The sequence below is a fragment of the Chenopodium album genome, chromosome 5 (genome assembly GCF_948465745.1).
Source record: "Chenopodium album chromosome 5, dcCheAlbu1.1, whole genome shotgun sequence".
Lineage (NCBI taxonomy): Eukaryota > Viridiplantae > Streptophyta > Magnoliopsida > Caryophyllales > Amaranthaceae > Chenopodium > Chenopodium album.
In genome coordinates this window covers 2,678,667-2,696,953 of record NC_137838.1, presented here as the reverse complement: position 1 = coordinate 2,696,953, position 18,287 = coordinate 2,678,667, and the positions used below count along the sequence as shown (strand labels likewise).

The following is an 18,287-nucleotide window of genomic DNA, read 5'->3' as shown; positions in this document are numbered from 1 at the left end:
TGGTAAGTGATAAAAATTCGATTTAACTAAGGAATAATTCCACCACATTTGAATTGATTAAAAAAGACTTAAACCAAAACTTTTCGCCTGACAAACTTCAATCTACATATCTAAACATATTTTTTTATGCTTCTTTTGATGTTTGAAGAGCCACAAGAGCGAGTAATGAAAATCGATTTTAAAATCCCCTATAATTGAAAAGGGGGTTCTAACCAGTTGAGCTATGTTACAGCCTATCTCACACTCTCAAAATATTTGTTATCTACGTAAAATAAAAACACGTTTTTAGTTATACATTGGTTGTTAGCATCCTATGGTATGTCATCACACGTTTTTTAGTTATACATTGGTTGTTAGCCTCTTAGGTCATTTTAATTAATGGGTCCCAAAGTTGGAGCCGCCAATGAAAAAAAACAGATACTTGAAAATTAACAATTTCATACCATTGTCTTTTTAATTAAGTATTCAAGTGTATAATACATTACCAATATACAAATACACAATTTTCAAGTCTTGCTTGGTCATTATATCTAAATTAATGGGTGTTACAGTAATAGTTTAATACGATATTTGGACACAATATTTTTGTCGGATCTTTTTGGATCAGTATCTCACCAAATAAATATATGTAAAGTCTGGTATACGTATATGAATATGATATGTAGATACGACGGTATAATACAAATGCATGCATGGAATGAGATACGTATGTACAACTATTAAAAAATTTCTCCCATTTTTCTCATTGGTTATTATTTCAAGTTGTCTCATTATTGTTGATATTACAAGCCAAGGAAATTTATTTACAAAAATACTTTTCTAAAGATATTTCCACCATTCGCTCTATTTTACATTGCATGCATTATTCGGCTACGTATACATTACTCATTAATTCACATAGTATTCTTTGTCTATAATTTGTGATTTTACACATAAGGAAAAACATTAATCATCATGTGAGGTCTTACAAGATCGAATCATTTCGATATATAATTTTAAAATATTAACTTTTTTTGTTTTTTTTTAAATTTTTTTTACTACGGATAATTAAAGATATTCATAGGTAAAGTTATACTAAGTCTATTGTGAAGCGTGAAACTTTGATCTAAATGGTACATTAAGAAAATATTTTGGAAGAAGAATAATTTACACTTGGACAAAACTAATGACACATTTCATGTGAACATATAGAGTATGTCATCATTCAAAGCTCACTAAGAATAATATATTTTAAGTTAATTTCCCTAATTGTGAATGGTTCGAAGAAAGCATCTATACCATTAAAACTCATATAATTGAGTCATTGATCATTGAAGGTTGAATTATTAATTTTAATTAATAGCTTGTATAGAGAACAAAATAACTTAGCTGATTCTTCATGAAAGTTATTGATAACAAACGAACAAATGAATTAATATTTTCCCACCAAACGAAAAGCTTTGATTAATTTGGTAATAATTAATGAAAAGGTGTTACAAGATAGTATAATTCACACATGATACATATATATTATTACATACAGAACCTTATGAAGATCTAATTAGATCTGTTTTTTTTTTTTTAACAAACTTCTTGTATCATTGCTAGGCATTACTTAATGACGTTTAATTTCTAAGCGTATTAGTCAGTGACAAGCATAGATTTGATATGAGCTACTATGAGAAGCTATGGTACTAGTTACTCGGAGCGACATATTCTAAACACATACGGAGTATTACACAAAATTATAATTTGTAACCATGTTAAGATGGATTGCACTCATTATTTGTTAAGATTAGTCGTCCATTTGTTTCTTTATAATTACATTCTTATTTTACATTTGGTGTCTGGTTAAGCTTGTCAAATCACATCTTTAAACATTAATATACAAAATAGTTAACTACACGTGAAAATTTTGAAAAAATAATAAAATATTTTATGAGAATTGAAAATAGACTCCACACCGAATTCATCATCAAGATCTCTCGCTCGTGATAATATATTTTTCTTATATAGAGTATACATATAAGTAACCAAATACAATTAGTGTCACAAGCAAAAAGAAGCAAGGTATAGTATCAAATTATCAATACTTATAACAATAATTATTTGTCCTTTCAAAATTAAAAAATGGAAAAAAAAATGCGGAGTAATTATTTGTAGTATGATATAAGTAAATGCCAAATTGAAAAACCAGGATTTTTGGTATAAAGTAGTGGCTTGTTGTACCCGTCAAAAACACTATAGTGGCTTGTAGAAATAAAAAAATTAATTCAATCAATTTATAAATTATCTTCTTAATTATTAGAAATTTTATTTGCCGACAATTATGTACGGAATATTATTTTATGCGCACAAAGTATAACAGATTACTGTTGCATTAACAGTAACATCAATTCAGTCAAATACTCATCAAGATGTATTCGGTATTCCAAATGGTACGGTTTAACAAAATGGCACGACGAAATAACAATGTTGTTTCGATAAATACGAATAACTATAGGCGCATAGCACCTCTATGTTAGCAAACATATAGGATGACATTCTTAAAATTAAGTTGAACTTTGTCACATAAAGTGGGATAAGGTGGAAGAAATTTTGGTCGAAAATATGATAGTAAAAAGTATCACTACGTGTATAATAGTACATAAAAAGTACTATTAAGACAACTTGTACTTAATGGTACCTTGTACATGTATAAAATAGTATACATGAATGTACCACTGTAGCATAATAGTACACATGAATGTACCGCTATAGAAAAACATCAAACGAAAAAAAAAAAAAAAAAAAAATTGAAAACCCAAAATACCGTCCTATGTACATGCTAAATTAATAGGTGCTATGCGCCTATAATCTATATGCACTCGTAAATATATAAAGCATATATTTTTCATCTTACATGCGTTGATTTGTTACGATGTGTTTTTTCTAATTATTATTAACTTTGTTTGAAGAATGTGTTTTTCTAACAAACAATACTACTTAATTAGCTAACCTTTGTTTCAAAAAAAAAAAAAAAAACTTAAAAAACAGTAGAGCTGTTAATTCGGGTAAACGGGTCGGGTAAGAGTGGGTCGGGTCAACTCGGGTTGGGTCAATTCAGATTAATTTCATAACCTATGCGGGTTTGGGTTGGGTCATGCTTGAGTCGGGTCACGTCGGGTCATACTTCTTATCGGGTTTGGGTTGGGTTTAGGTCAGGTTAATAACAGGTTGGGTTACATTCGGGTCGGGTGAACAATAGGTCGGGTTTAATTATGGTTTTCACGGGTTAAAACGGGTTAGGGTAATTCTCGGGTTCGATTCAAGTCAATAATTTACGGGTTAGAATCAGGTCGGGTCATTCTTGGGTTTCAGTCAGGTTCGGTTCAAGTCAATAATTTGCGAATTATAATCAGGTCGGGTCATTTTTCAAGTTGGGTCATTCTCGGGTTCAAGTCGGGTTCAGTTCAAGTCAATAATTTGCGGTTTATAATCAGGTTAGGTCATTTCCAAGTCGGGTCATTCTCAGATTCAAGTCGGCTTATGTTCAAGTCAATAATTTGCAGGTTACAATCAGGTCGGGTCACTTCCAAGTCAGGTCATATTCGGGTTCAACTAACTATATATAGATAATTATCATTTTTATCAAGATAATTATTTCCTTTGACTATAATATATATGGCAATATACTAGGGAACTATAGTCTATAATTTAGGAAGATAATTATCTCCTTTGCCCATACAACAAATATATACTATATTTAACTCTTAAATTTGAGGATGTTACTCCTTTCTTTTGTTGGCCTTGACCGACTTGGTCTCCCGAGACAAAATTCTTTGATCAACAATAATAAGGTGGTTTAAATTGCATTTAAGGTGATTTGAAATCTGGTCAGGAACAAATTGGGTTGAATTTAGGTCGGGTCAATATATAACAAGTCGTGTTAATTTCGATTCGTGCTAGTAACAGATCGGGTTGAATTTTTGGGTTGGGTAAAATAATATGTATGGTAAAATTCGGGTCAGGTCAATAAGAAGTCGAGTTGAATTTGGCCATTTGGTTCAGGTCAATAACAGGTCGGGTTGATTTCGGGTCGAGTTTGTAACAGCTTGGGTTAACTTCAGGTTGGGTTCGGAACAGGTCGGATTGAATTCAAGTCAGGTTAGTAATAAGTTGGGTTAAATTCGGGTTTTGACAGGTTAAAACAGGTTTGGGTCAATTTCGGTTCAAATCGGGTTCGGTGCAAGTTAATTAAATTGGCCGTTGTAAACCGGTAAATCGGTGCAAGTTGATAACCAGTAAATTGGCCGATTAAAAGCATTGAATGGTTCCACACACACAATTGGACTCCTGGGGGATATTAGGGACCATGGTAAATATTTCGGAAATATTTTTTTCCCGGGCAAAAAAAAGTCAAAAAAATTCCAAAATTAAAGGCTAATATCCACGCTTTTTGAGAAATTTTGGAGGTTCCGGAGACTGGTGTCGAAAAGTCTTGAAATTTTATGGGATACATCTCAAGGTCATATAATACCATTTGGAACCATATATGATCATTATTTGTTGTCATACATGTTCGTGGTAGACTTGAATTAATAAAATCGGTGCAAGTTGTAAACCGGTAAATTGGTCGTTTAAAGGCAAATTGGATGGTTCCACCCACCCAATTGGACTGCCGGAGGGTATTAGGGACCATGGTAAACATTTCGGCAATTTTTATTTTCGCGCATAAAAATGTTAAGAAATTCCAAAATTAAAGGCTAATATCCACGCTTTTTGAGAAATTTTGGAGGTTTCGGGGCCCGGTGTCAAAAAGTCTTGAAATTCTATGGGATACATCTCAAGGTCATATAATGCCGTTTGGAACCATATATGTTCATTATTTGTTGTCACAAATGTTCGTAGTAGGCTTAAGTTAATGAAATCCATGCAAGTTGTAAACCGGTAATTAAATTGGTCGTTTAAAGGCAAATTGGATGATTATACCGAACCAATTGGACTCCCAGAGGGTATTAGGGACCATGGTAACATTTCGGCAATTTTTATTTCCGGGCGAAAAAAATTCAAAAAATTCCAAAATTGAAGACTAATATCCACGTTTTTTGAGAAATTTTGGAGGTTTCGGGACCCGGTGTCGAAAAGTCTTGAAATTTTAGGGGATACATCTCGGAGTCATATAATGCTGTTTGGAACCATATATGATAGTTAGTAGTTTTCATAAATGTTCGTGGTAGGCTTGAGTTAATGAAATCGGTGCAAGTAGTAAACCAATAAATTGGTCATTAAAAGGCAAATTAGATAGTTCCACCCACCCTATTGGACTCCCGGAGAGTATTTGGGACCATGGTAAAATTTTCGGCAATTTTTATTTTGGGCGAAAAAAAATCAAAAAAATTCAAAATTGAAGTCTAATATCCACGTTTTTTGAGAAAGTTTCGGAGCCCGGTGTAAAAATGTATTAATTAATATTTTAGGGGATACATCTCGAAAACATATAATGTCATTTGGAAACATATATGATCATTATATATTGTCATAAATGTTTGTAATAAGCTTAAGTTAATGAAATCTGGGCAAGTTGTAAACCGGTAATGAAATTGGTCGTTTAAAGGCAAATTGGATGATTCTACCGACCCAATTGGACTCCCAGAGGGTATTAGGAACTATGGAAAACATTTCGGTAATTTTTATTTCCGGGCGAAAAAAAAGTCAAAAAATTCGAAAATTGAAGACACTAGTGTTAAACATTTGGACTAGATATATACTAAAACATCTAACCAAAGTATGGGAGACATTTGTAATAAATACCAGATGATACTAAACCATCTTCGTTGATCCCATGTTGCTTTCCAACAAACTGTAATAACAAACGCGCTCGTGCACACACACACATATGCACATTCCATATCAGTAATTTTCTCAACTAAACTCACGTATTCATGATTTATCATAAAGTGTCAATTTATTATAAAGCTAATACAAATTTACTTATCCACCCCGAATACCAATATGAAAATAACAGCTTCTTAATCTAAGTAATAAAGCACAAAATATAGCACAATTAAATGCTTGAACACAGTTCATTTGAAATGAAGAAAGAATTTTAATTCCCATGTTCTCCTTTTCTTCTCTATCTAACAAGTCCTCTATTATTCAATATCTTTTATAGCATTCAATCGCTGCGTCAACATATTCTGGTCTTATCCATCTTCTCCATCCCCTCGACACAACCTTCTTCAACATTCAAGTAAGTTCTACTGAATAAGACTAGAAGTACCAAAGGCAATCAAAATTTTCAATCGAACAGCAAATCAAAATTCAATCAAGCTAGGTAGCGTGAAATTAGGGTTCAATAACTAGGGTTTAAAATTAAAAGGCAAAAACATCCAACGCCGAAATTTGTACAATTCATCGCAATATTTAAAAATTCAATCATCAAACCCTAATTTCATGCAAACAAAACCTGTAAAACCTAGAAAAACATTAATTAATCAATAAGCTATAAAAATCTCTCCACGCACTCAAAACTAATATCCATGCTTTTTTGAGAAATTTTTGAGGTTTCGGGGCCCGGTGTCGAAAAGTCTTGAAATTTTAGGGGATACATCTCGGGGTCATATAATGATGTTTGGAACCATATATGATCATTATTAGTTGTCATAAACGTTCGTGGTAGGCTTGACTTAATAAAATTGGTGCAAGTTGTAAACCGGTAAATTGGTCGTTTAAAGGCAAATTGGATGGTTCAACCCACCCTATGGGACTCCCTGACGGTATTAGGGACCATAGTAAACATTTCATTAATTTTTATTTCGGGGAGAAAAAAAGTCAAAAATTTCAAAATTAAAGGCTAATATCCACGCTTTTTGAGAAATTTTGGAGGATTCGGGGCCCGGTGTCGAAACGTCTTGAAATTCTAGGGGATACATCTTGGGGTCATTTAATGCTTTTAGGAACCATATATGATTATTATTTGTTATCATAAATTAATGTTCGTGGTAGGGTTGAGTAGTTAATGAAATCGGTGCAAATTATAAACCGGTAAATAGGCCGTTTAAAGGCAAAGTGGATGGTTCCACCCACCCAATTGGACTCCCAAAGGGTATTAGGGACCATGGTAAATATTTCGGCAATTATTATTTCCGGGCGAAAAAAAGTTTAAAAATTCCCAAATTAAAGGCTAATATCCACGCTTTTTAAGAAATTTTGTAGGTTTTGTGGCCCGGTATCGAAAAGCCTTTAAATTCTAGAGAATACATTTCAAGGTCATATAATGTCGTTTGGAACCATATATGATCATTATTTGTTGTCATAAATGTTCGCGGTAGGCTTGAGTTAATGAAATTGGTGCAAGTTGTAAACTGGTAAATTGGCCGTTTAAAGGAAAATTAGATGGTTCCACCCACCCAATTGGACTACCGAAGGTTTTAGGGAATATGGTAAATATTTCGGCAATTTTTTTTTTGGGGAAAAGATGTTAAAATTTTCCAAAATTGAAGGCTAATGTCCACGCTTTTTGAGAAATTTTGAAGGTTTCGGTACCCGAATTCGCAATGTCTTGCGAATTTAGGGAATACATCTGGGGGTCATATAATGATGTTTGGAACCATATATGATCATTATATGTTGTCATAGATGCTAGTGGTAGGCTTGAGTTAATAAAATCGGTGCAAGTTGTAAACTGGTAAATTGACCGTTTTAAGGCAAATTGGATGGTTCCACCCACCTAGTTAGACTCCCGGAGGTTATTAGAGACCATGGTAAACATTTCGGCAATTTTTATTTTCGAGCGAAAAAAAGTCAAAAATTCCAAAATTGAAGGCTAAGATCCATGTTTTTTAAGGAATTTCGGAGGTTTCGAGGCCGGGTGTTGAAAAGCCGTGAAATTTTAGGAGATACATCTCAGGGTCATATAATGCCGTTTGGAACCATTTATGATCATTATATGTTGTTATAAATGTTCGTGGTAGGATTGATTTAATGAAATCGTTACAAGTTGTAAACCGGTAAATTGGTCGTTTAAAGGCCAATTGGATGGATACACCCGCCCAATTGGACTCCCGGAGGGTATTAGGGACCATGGTAAAAATTTCGGAGATTTTATTCCTGGGCGAAAAAAGTCAAAAAATTCCAAAATTGAATGCTTTTATCCACGCTTTTTGAGAAATTTTTGAGGTTTGATATGTTCTCGAAAAACTTGAGATTTTAGGGAATATATCTTAGGGTCATATAATGCCGTTTGGAACCATATATGATCATTATATGTTGTCATAAATGTTGGTGGTAGGCTTGAGTTAATGAAATCGGTGCAAGTTGTAAATCGGTAAATTGGTCGTTTAAAGGCAAATTGGATGGTTCCACCTACCCAATTGGACTCCCAGAGCGTATAAGGAACCATGGTAAACATTTCGGCAATTTTTATTTTCATTCGAAAAAAAGTCAAAATTTTCCAAAATTGAAGGCTAATATCCACGTTTTTGAGAAATTTTGGAGGTTTCGGGGCTCGGTGTCGAAAAGACTTGAGATTTTAGGGGATACATCTCGGAGTCATATAATGCCTTTTGGAACCATATATGATCATTATATGTTGTCATAAATTTTCGTGGAGGCTTGAATTAATGAAATCGGTGCAAGTTGTAAACCGGTAAATTGGCCGTTTAAAGGCAAATTGAATGGTACCACCCATCCAATTGGCCTCCCGAAGGGTATTACGGACCATGGTAAATATTTCGACAATTTTTATTTCCGGCTGAAAAAAAAGTCAAGAAATTCCAAAAATTAAAGTCCAAGATCCATACCTGTTCAGAAAATTTGAAGATTTTGAGGGTCGGTGTCGTCGGAAAGCCTTGAAATTTTAGGATTACATCTCGGGGTCATATAACACCGTTTGGAACCATATATGATCATTATATGTTGTCATAAATATTCATGGTAATTTTGAATTAATGAAATCAGTGGAAGTTGTAAACCGATAAATAGGTCGTTTAAAGGCAAATTGGATGGTTCCACCCACACAATTGGACTCCCGGTGGGTATTAGAAAATCTCAAGTTACCTGCTCTCAAGGAATGGGACTACTGGTACCAAAACTTCACCTTCATCAGTTGAAAGTTTCACTCCCTTTGTTTCCTCTTGTAACTTCTATACCAAGAAAATCTCTCATCTTTCCTAGATCCTTGATTGTGAATGCCTCATCCAAATGCTTCTTCAAGAATAGTTGGAATTGGAGTCCCTGCATTGTGATCTACATCTTCTTCACAGTGCAGTTGTGGCAACATCTGTATACAGTGAGGAAGCTTGTTAAACTCTTCTGAACTTTGCTTAAAAGGAAATATATGCTCCTTAAACTCTACATCTCTTGACGCAAAGATCTTCCTTGTCTCTAAATCCATTAATCTGTAAGCTTTTTGTCCACCAGGGTCCATGGTAAACATTTCGGCAAATTTTATTTACGGGTGAAAAAAAGTCAAAAAAATTCAAAAATTGAAGGCTAATATCCACGCTTTTTGAGAAATTTTGGAGTTTTCGGGGCCCGGTGTCTAAAAGTCTCGAAATTCTAGGGAATACATCTCGGGGTCATATAATGTCATTTGGAACCATATATGATCATTTTTTGTTGTCATAAATGTTCGTTGTAGGCTTGAGTTAATGAAATCGGTGCAAGTTGTAAACCGGTAAATTGGTCGTTTAAAGGCAAAATGGATGGTTCCACCCACCCAATTGGACTCTCGGAGGGTATTAGGGACCATTGTAAACATTTCGGCAATTTTTATTTCTGGGTTAAAAAAGTCAAAATTTCCAAAATTAAAGGTTAATATCCACGTTTTTTGAGAAATTTTGGAGATTTCGGTAAAAAAAAGTGATTTAAAGTTAGAAAATCCACTCTTCTATGATTATATAAGAGTATAAGATAATAAAAATATTTTATAATATTGGTATGAATATAACTATGTTGCATAAATAAATGAAGTGAAAGAATATATATCGAGAATAATCGATAATTAATTAACCAATTTATCTGGTCAAAAAAAAAAAAAAAAAAAACAATTGATGTGTATCTTTGTACTGACTTGCATAGTTTTTTTTTTTTTTTTTTTTTTGGTAAGGAGAATGGCCCTATTAGGTCTGAACCTCTTATAGGCCCTCCCGGCTTGACTTGACGGGTTAGACACTTTGAGAGTGGTGTAAGGGTAATGGAATATTCCCACCCAAAATGACTCTAGTGGAGTTTGATCTCACAACCTAATGGGTTGTGAGTGAAAGACCATACTGAATCGACACTTCTCACAAGTTTAGTAAGTCCAGCTTCGCAGATCAACGTTTAAGAGTAGAGGAGAGAGGTAAGAAAATTCCCTATTTCCAAGCATTTTGTAGTTAATGGGGCTCGAACTTATCTCCTCTAAGTCACAAGATATCCACCAACTAGCTAAAGCTTGGTACTGACTTGCATAGTGGTATGTGCAACTTTTGCAATAAATATGCTGGTTAAAATAAACACATACGTACAACTTAACTTGGCAAACCAAAAAGTCTAATTATGAAAAAACAATGAGCAAGAAGCAAAGTAAACGTCTTATCAACCAATTAACCGAGCAGCAACTAGAGTACATTTATAAAACTTGCGTTTACCAGTTATAGGTATATATAATAATTAATAAACGTTTAATCCTTATAAAATTTACCTAACATAAACAAGAAAACAAAGAGAGCAAATTTAATGAACTGTCTTTATTCTAATGAGTTAACAAATAACAACTTAACAATTCATACGTTAACTACCTACGCTTATTAAAGTCCAATCTTGTTAGTTATTACGAATTTTTTATTTTTTTTTAAAAAAATAATAAATAAACATTTTACTTCGTTTCTATTTCACAAACTCAACAAAGAGAGCAATCATATTAAACTTCAACCTTAATTGTTATAGTTTAAGAAATTTTGATTTTTTTTTATATTTTAATTTACTACGTATATATTTTATGACACAACTTGCACTAACTCAACAAATTAAAAATATTTTTTTGTTTTTTATTAGATGCATTACTTTTTATAAATAACACTTTCAATTTAGATGCATTATTTTTCCTTGTACTTAATAAATTCTCTCTATCTCCCTCAGCTTCTATCATGTAGACTTTCTTTACTCTCTCTGTCACTCTATACTCCAAAAATTGTCTAATCTACAATAACAAAAGTGATGCATGTTATTAAAAAAAAAAAGAGAGAGAAAATATGCCCTATTCTTAATAAATTCTCTCTATCTCCTTTGATTCCGTTCTTTTGAGTTGTTTTGCTCTACTCTGCTCTACCCAGAAACTCAAAAGAACAGGGCCAAAGTATTATAAACTTCAAACTTGTTAGTTATTAAGAATATTTATTTTTTATTACTACTTGCACAAACTCAGCATTTAACCATTCAACTTTATGGACATTTTCAGTGAAATTGCAATGGTGGCAGAAGATTCTTAACAATCATCAAATATGTATGATTAGTTTTGTAAGATTCAAAGTTCATTTTTTTTTGGTGCTAAAATTCAAATCAAAATGCATATATGATAATAATTTAATAAATTATTATGATAGGCTTGTTTTTGTATGGCAGTCCCAGAACCACCAGGACTAAATCTCATTTTTAGATCTTAAACACCATCATGTATATAGTTATTAATTATGGGAAAATCATTAATCAAAGTCTACAACAACCCTATTAGTTTATTCATTAGTTTATTAATTAAAAGCTACTTCATCCAAGTACGGAGTAGTAGTCTTTTAAATAATTTGCATGCATGAATCACGTCATATATTTATTTATTTATATGCGTTACATTGAGATCAGTTTGATACCACTACAACAACTCATTTTTTCGAATTTTAACATTGCACCATCATATGGTAAAATATTGAAATGAATATGTAACTATATATGTAAGTTGCTCTACATTAGATCGATCGAGATGAATACTGAGCTGAGGAAAAACAAATACAAACTTTAAGCTTGGAAATAACTCCTTTCATCATTAGTTAATTATATTACATATCTTAAGCTATGATCTTCTTCTCTTTTACAGATACTTCATTTGTATGTAGGCCGCTTTTTATACTTTTAATATGGTATATATAAACGAACATTATAATTTATAACAACCAAATTGCTCTTAACCATGTAATTAATGTCATCGACCTCTCAATGAAAAAAGTAATTATTCTTTATATGTCACCCATTGTAAAGAATATACTTAAAAAGGGGGGAAAATACAAGTTAATCTGCCAGATAAACGAATTTTTGTTAATCTGATGACATTTTTGTAAATATATTGAAAAAGCAGGGTCCGTCATTTATTTATTCAGTACTTTTGGTGAGATGTCCAATTACTGTTTGTCTTTTGCTTTTACTGTTTGGTGATGAAATTACACATGTACTACTCAACAAGTACATGAAAAGACGCATATACCCCTCCACTAGTACTTGAAAAGACAATTATACCCCTAGATAAACAAATTTTTGTTTATCTGGGGAATTAATTGGATATCCCTCCTTAAAAAGTCATCCATCAATGATCAATATATAGGTCACCACATTTAATTTATAAATTGCACAAAATTTTCTGAAATAGTTGAGTGAACACACTACTTATGCACTAATTTGTCTCTAGATCGGTATAATAGAAAATATTGACAAGTCTTTATCATTTTCTTTTTATGTATAGTATATTTTATTGAAGTAAAAGTACTAGTAAGGCAAAATAAAAATTGAATTAAAAAAAGAAACATGACAACTAATCTAAGCTTTAAAAGTTTAAATAGGAAAGTAAGGTCAATACATTATTGCTCACACATACATAACATAACATCATCTTTCTCTTCCTTCTCTTATTGTCTTCCTAAACACTTTGATCATCTTAATATAAAGGCTCTCACTTAATCTAAGTTTCCTAAAATAAATTTCATTACTCTTTTGATTTTCTTCTAAGTTGGAGTAATTATTTCTATTATTAATATTAGGGTTATCTAATTAATAATTAGGCACTTTGCTAAAAATATAATGGTTCATAAATCATTGAATAAAACAAAACCAAAAATAAAGCATAGGAAAGGTTTATGGTCACCTGAAGAAGATGATAGGCTAAGAAACTACATTCTTCATCATGGCCATGGATGTTGGAGCAATGTTCCCATTAATGCTGGTAACCCTTTAATTTTTCTTTTCACTTATTTTTATAAATATATATAATTGTCGGTAAATGAAATATTATTTGACTTTTAGCTAAAGATTATTATTGTTATTATGATTTACAACTAATGTATCGTACGTACTATTATAAAATTATAATTTAGATGGTCTGATTTTTATGTTTATTTATTTTTTTTTTTTTACAGATTTTCTGTTCTCCATTTTCTGTATGAAATAAATGGCCTTCACCTTGTTTGAGCTTTGATTATTGAGCTTGTCAGCTTGTCAAGTGTCAAAATGTGTTATTGTATATTCTTGATTATAAATTGAGAAAAAAAAAAGATAATTAAGTCTGCCATTACAAATTTGCAAATGGCCTGGATCTCTAATAGACTAATAATACTTTGTTGATTAGTGGCGGATCTTGGTCGAAACATTAGAGGGGGCGGAATTTAAATATTTAACATCTTGCTCAAAACTAATCACTATATCCCAATATTTTATAAGTAAATATAGATTATTTTAGTTCATCAACTAATTACTTACAATAATTTATGGGGGCCAGACCCTGAATGACCCCGGTGGAAGGTCTTCCTATGTTGTTGATGATTAATAAAAGTATATAAGGAGCAACATATCAATTATAGGTAGTTTCCAATTATAAATTTTTTTCTTAGCACTATAAATTCATCAAAAATGTTTAAGCTTAAATGCGTGCATTGGAATATAGACTTATTGTTTACCAACTAATAAGGGCATCTTAATCATGTGAATAAAACTATAAGCTAAGCATAATATAATTAAGTGTTCATAAAAGGCTAGTTAAAGGGTAGTTCTAGCTTTGCTTTACTAAGTCTTTGAACCATTAAAAGTAGTATGGTATTTAATAAATTAAAGTAGTTTCTTGATCATTGAAAAAAACAAGATGATCAAGAAGAAGCCGAATTAAAGCTACATTATGATTAATGTTTTTAATGTTCTTATATTTGTGAACGTATGAGAGCATATATGCATGTTTAAACATTTCTATTATTTGAGAAATACGAGAGCTTAAATTATAGCCTTATACAAATTTAATTAAATTACTCCGTATTACTTAAGAACATCTAGCTAGCTTCGTCCATCGATAGATTATTGTTTACAATGAGCTGTAAGCATCCCAATCATATGAAAGTACTACTCGTAGTAAGAGTTTTAGGGTTTACATCATGCATGAAATATAGGGTAATACTTTTTGAGTGTCCAAAAAAAAAAAAAAAAAAAAAACACATACATTGTATCAGTTTATATGAAGTAGTTATAATTTATAATATGTAAGATGTAACTACCATTTACCAAAAATATGTATGTGATACTTCATTTCTTCGTGTTATATGTGGTTGATTTTTTTGCAATACTTCGTTTTAATTAGTATGATGGAAGCTAGCTAGAGGATAAAAATAACCCAAGTAAATGCATAATACTTCGTTCATAGAGTAAACAACCACTTTATACAAAGATATTTTGCCATAGTCTTAATTATGAAAGGCTAGGATCGGAGCATGTAGAGATTATAAAAACCCTATTTTGATCCGATATGAAGACATAATTAATGAATACCTTTGATGATTCGTACAAAAATGTTGAAGCAAAAAGTTATGTTTTACTCCGTACGTTATTTTGTAAACGAACCTTTGAAAGGGTCTTTATGTTTAGGGCATAAAAAAGGACAATTAAAGAAATCTTTGCTTTGGCCAAAATAGGACATGGTAGAATTAGTATGCATGATAGGAGCTTGATGAGTCAAAAACAACAAGAATTTAAAAAGTGCAAGCAAAAGATAGAGACAATGACATCTATAATTTTAATAAAAGTAGAAAATTAAGTAGTCCAATTGCTTTTTAAGTTGACTTTCTATTGAGAATAATCACCTCATCATTCTTTGTCTTTAGATTTGTTTAATATGTACGGATTAATCACTGTGCTCTTACATTGGCCCTTATAATTTAGATATTTACTAGCCAATTAATTTTTCAGGACTGCAAAGAAATGGAAAGAGTTGCAGATTAAGATGGATTAATTACTTAAGACCAGGGCTTAAGAGGGGTACTTTGAGCCCCCAAGAAGAAGAAACTATTCTAGCCCTTCATTTTGCTTTCGGAAATAAGTAAGTTTATATTATATTCAATCGCGATTTATTTGATTAATTTTGATAGGATGATAATCTAAAGCAAAAACTTATACAATATAGGGTTAATCACCTCGAAAATGTGTAAAAGTATGTAGTTAACTTTGCAAGGGGTGACTTGTATAGTTGTATGGTGTGATTAAAGATAGTGTATATTTACGATCTACTGGTATTCATTTCCTTACTTTAGGAATTCTTTTTACAAAAAAAAGTTGTGAAAGTTATTTTTTTAAAAAAAAATGTGAAAAAATTGTAAAAACACCTACTCCGTACTTTTTTAATTTTCTTTTTGCACGTTATAAGATGTGACTTTATATTAGTTAATCGTTCCTGGCTTGCGCTTTAAAAAAAAATCCTAATAATATAGCAAGACCCCATGCATTTAATTAATAATATTTTTTTGTCTTATCAAAGTATTCTACAAATGCAATAAAATTTTGGTGAAATAAATCAGACCAAACCAGTCCACATCAATTATTTATAAAAATAAAAGTATTTTATGATCAAGTGAAGAGAAAACTAGCCTAAATCGCATCACTTCTCTTTCTCCCTCTTTTAACTCCGTAAGTAATTTGGTTTTTGTGTAAGAAAAGAGCTAAGCTAGTACGTGAGTCTCATTGGATACTTCTATATCGGGTATAGTTTTACCAGTAAATTGTCAATTCTATCATTAAAGTTGCTTCATCTTGGCAGTCTCCTCCTAGCTTAAGTTACTCTTGGCATCAAGCCATTCTTAAACATGCAGACAAAAACTACCACTATATATAATGCAATAATCTAATGATTAATTACATTAGGCACAACATTAATTAGGTTGTCACTCATCTAATCTAAACTTTAACTTAATTAGAACTATACTTTTATGTTATACAAAATAATCATCTAGCAATATATAGTAATCTTAGCCAGGAAATAGCAAAACATTGTCTAGGAAAATTATGTCTAATAGCGTGAATATATTCATTTAAAGGTATGTACGTTTTCTTTAAACATGCCTAAATGAATTAACTTTGTTCTCATTATTTTTGTCTAAGGGATACTCAACCAAGGTGTACCTTTTTTTTTTTTTTTTTTTCAATTAAAAAAAACGTAATTAAATTGTTCCTAGGTATAACTCTAAGGCTATATATAATCATCAAGTTTAAAAGTTTATAGGAAGAATAGCGTGATGATTTAGACCTTTAACGTGTTACATATTTTGTATAACGATTTTTTTTTTTTTTTTTTTTTTTGTTAACAGATGGTCTCAAATAGCACAACATTTGCCAGGGAGGACTGATAATGAAATTAAGAATTTTTGGCACTCTTATCTCAAGAAGAAGGTACCAAGGAGAGAAAAAAATGAACCCATATCAGAAACCCAATTAACTAGCTCAACCCTCCAAGAGTCACCGGTAAACTCGAACGCCACGACTTCAAGTTCCGATCAAGGATCTACAATGAATAATGTTACTCAATTAGCTAGCAACAATCAAAGTGCCTTACCGAGAATATTCTTTGCTGAATGGTTTAACTTGGATAATACTTTAAACAATAATAATAATGGACATTATAACGCCCAAGTTAATCAATTTCCTAGCTACAATAATTATTATTCCAAGGATATTGGTCATGTTGCATGTAATTTGGATTTGGAGGATGGTCGTACGCAAAGATTTACGTACAACGAAGGATCATGTAGCAATGATGAATTGTACTCGTATAATGAAGCAGAAAATGTTGCGTTTGATTCACAGTTCAGAATTGGAGATCAGAATTCAGAGAATGTGCTGAGTGATTTTTTATATGGAACTGAGATTCCAAATAATTATTTTGTGGAAAATAATTTAATGTATATTTAAGTGGCTTTAGATTATAATTTTATATTTAAGAGAGTGTATAATATGTGTATGTATATTATATTTATACATACGGCTTGCTTTTATTTTGATCTTTGGGTTTTATTACAACTGTATAGCTATAGAGTGATGGAAATGTATTAGACTTTTAAGAGTTATAAATTATAATATACTTTATGTCGGTTCACAAAAGTGATCTTATGATGATAAGACGGTCTTACACAAATGTTTCTCATGTCCTAATGGTTTGTTTTGGTTTTTATATCCTCCTTTTATCAACCACATGGCTAAAATGAGTTGTATTCAACTTAATTGTAAAAACTTTAGTCATTAATGATTATAAGGAGAACAAATAAGTAAACATTGCAAGTGAAAGAAAGAATTTGAGAGAGGAAAAACTAGGTTGGGAGCTGAGTTTGGATCTATATGAGCGAATGAGATTGAGAAACAAACAAAAAAAAAAGATTCTATGAAAGAGAAAGAGAGCAAATGAGATTGAATAAAACGAACAATATAACAACTCACCTCAAGATCAATCGGTCGCAACAAATAATATCGGTGCATCTCGATTGTGCACGTGTTTATAGGAACTAGGGGTAATAGTTTAAAGTCTTTAAACTAAATGGCTTGCTTGTTAGCATGGGTGACTGCCATCTATTCAAACACTGAGCAAATCATTTGGAGGGTTAATCATCCTTAAAATATAGAAAAGCAGCCACTTTATCCACCAGAATTTGCTGGCTTGTGTGAGAATATACGGACCAACCAAAGAAGAGACCTTCATCTTGCTAAAGATGATTAATATTGATTGGTTTAATATTTGGAACAACTTTACCTGCTCAATTAATAAGGTATTAGTACATTTCTTCTTTAGTTATCTTATCTTTGCCATTTTAATCATTGACTTCTAATCATAAAAGCAATGCACGCCAAAGTTGATGAGATACAAATATACTATAGTACTTTGTCCTCATCATATTATTGTTGGAATTATTTACATTAATGATCATTAATACATTTTCTTTCTTTGATCAATTAAGTTCACTTCTTTTGCATAGGCGCATATCCATGCTTTTGTTCATTTCACCTTAAAATAAAAATATATATTCAATAAAAATCAATAACTTTAAGGAAGAAATATAAAAAAG

General features: G+C 31.6%; 1 protein-coding gene across 1 annotated transcript; it reads left to right on the top strand.

Moving 5' to 3' along the window:
* Positions 1-12,981: 12,981 nt before the first annotated feature.
* On the top strand, positions 12,982-17,142 carry LOC145630049 (transcription factor LAF1-like). Its single transcript, XM_081682284.1, has 3 exons — positions 12,982-13,147; positions 15,151-15,280; positions 16,542-17,142. Exons 1-3 carry the CDS (start codon positions 13,006-13,008, stop codon positions 17,140-17,142), a joined length of 873 nt encoding a protein of 290 aa, XP_081538410.1. The 5' UTR covers positions 12,982-13,005.
* Positions 17,143-18,287: the final 1,145 nt, after the last annotated feature.

What these genes read in the sequence shown, in the direction of transcription:
- LOC145630049 (XM_081682284.1), top strand. Translation starts at nt 13,006, where the DNA reads ATGGTTCATAAATCATTGAATAAAACAAAACCAAAAATAAAGCATAGG. An exon ending in CAATGTTCCCATTAATGCTG is followed by an intron (nt 13,148 to 15,150) that starts GTAACCCTTTAA and finishes TTAATTTTTCAG; the next exon opens with GACTGCAAAGAAATGGAAAG. An exon ending in CATTTTGCTTTCGGAAATAA is followed by an intron (nt 15,281 to 16,541) that starts GTAAGTTTATAT and finishes TTTTGTTAACAG; the next exon opens with ATGGTCTCAAATAGCACAAC.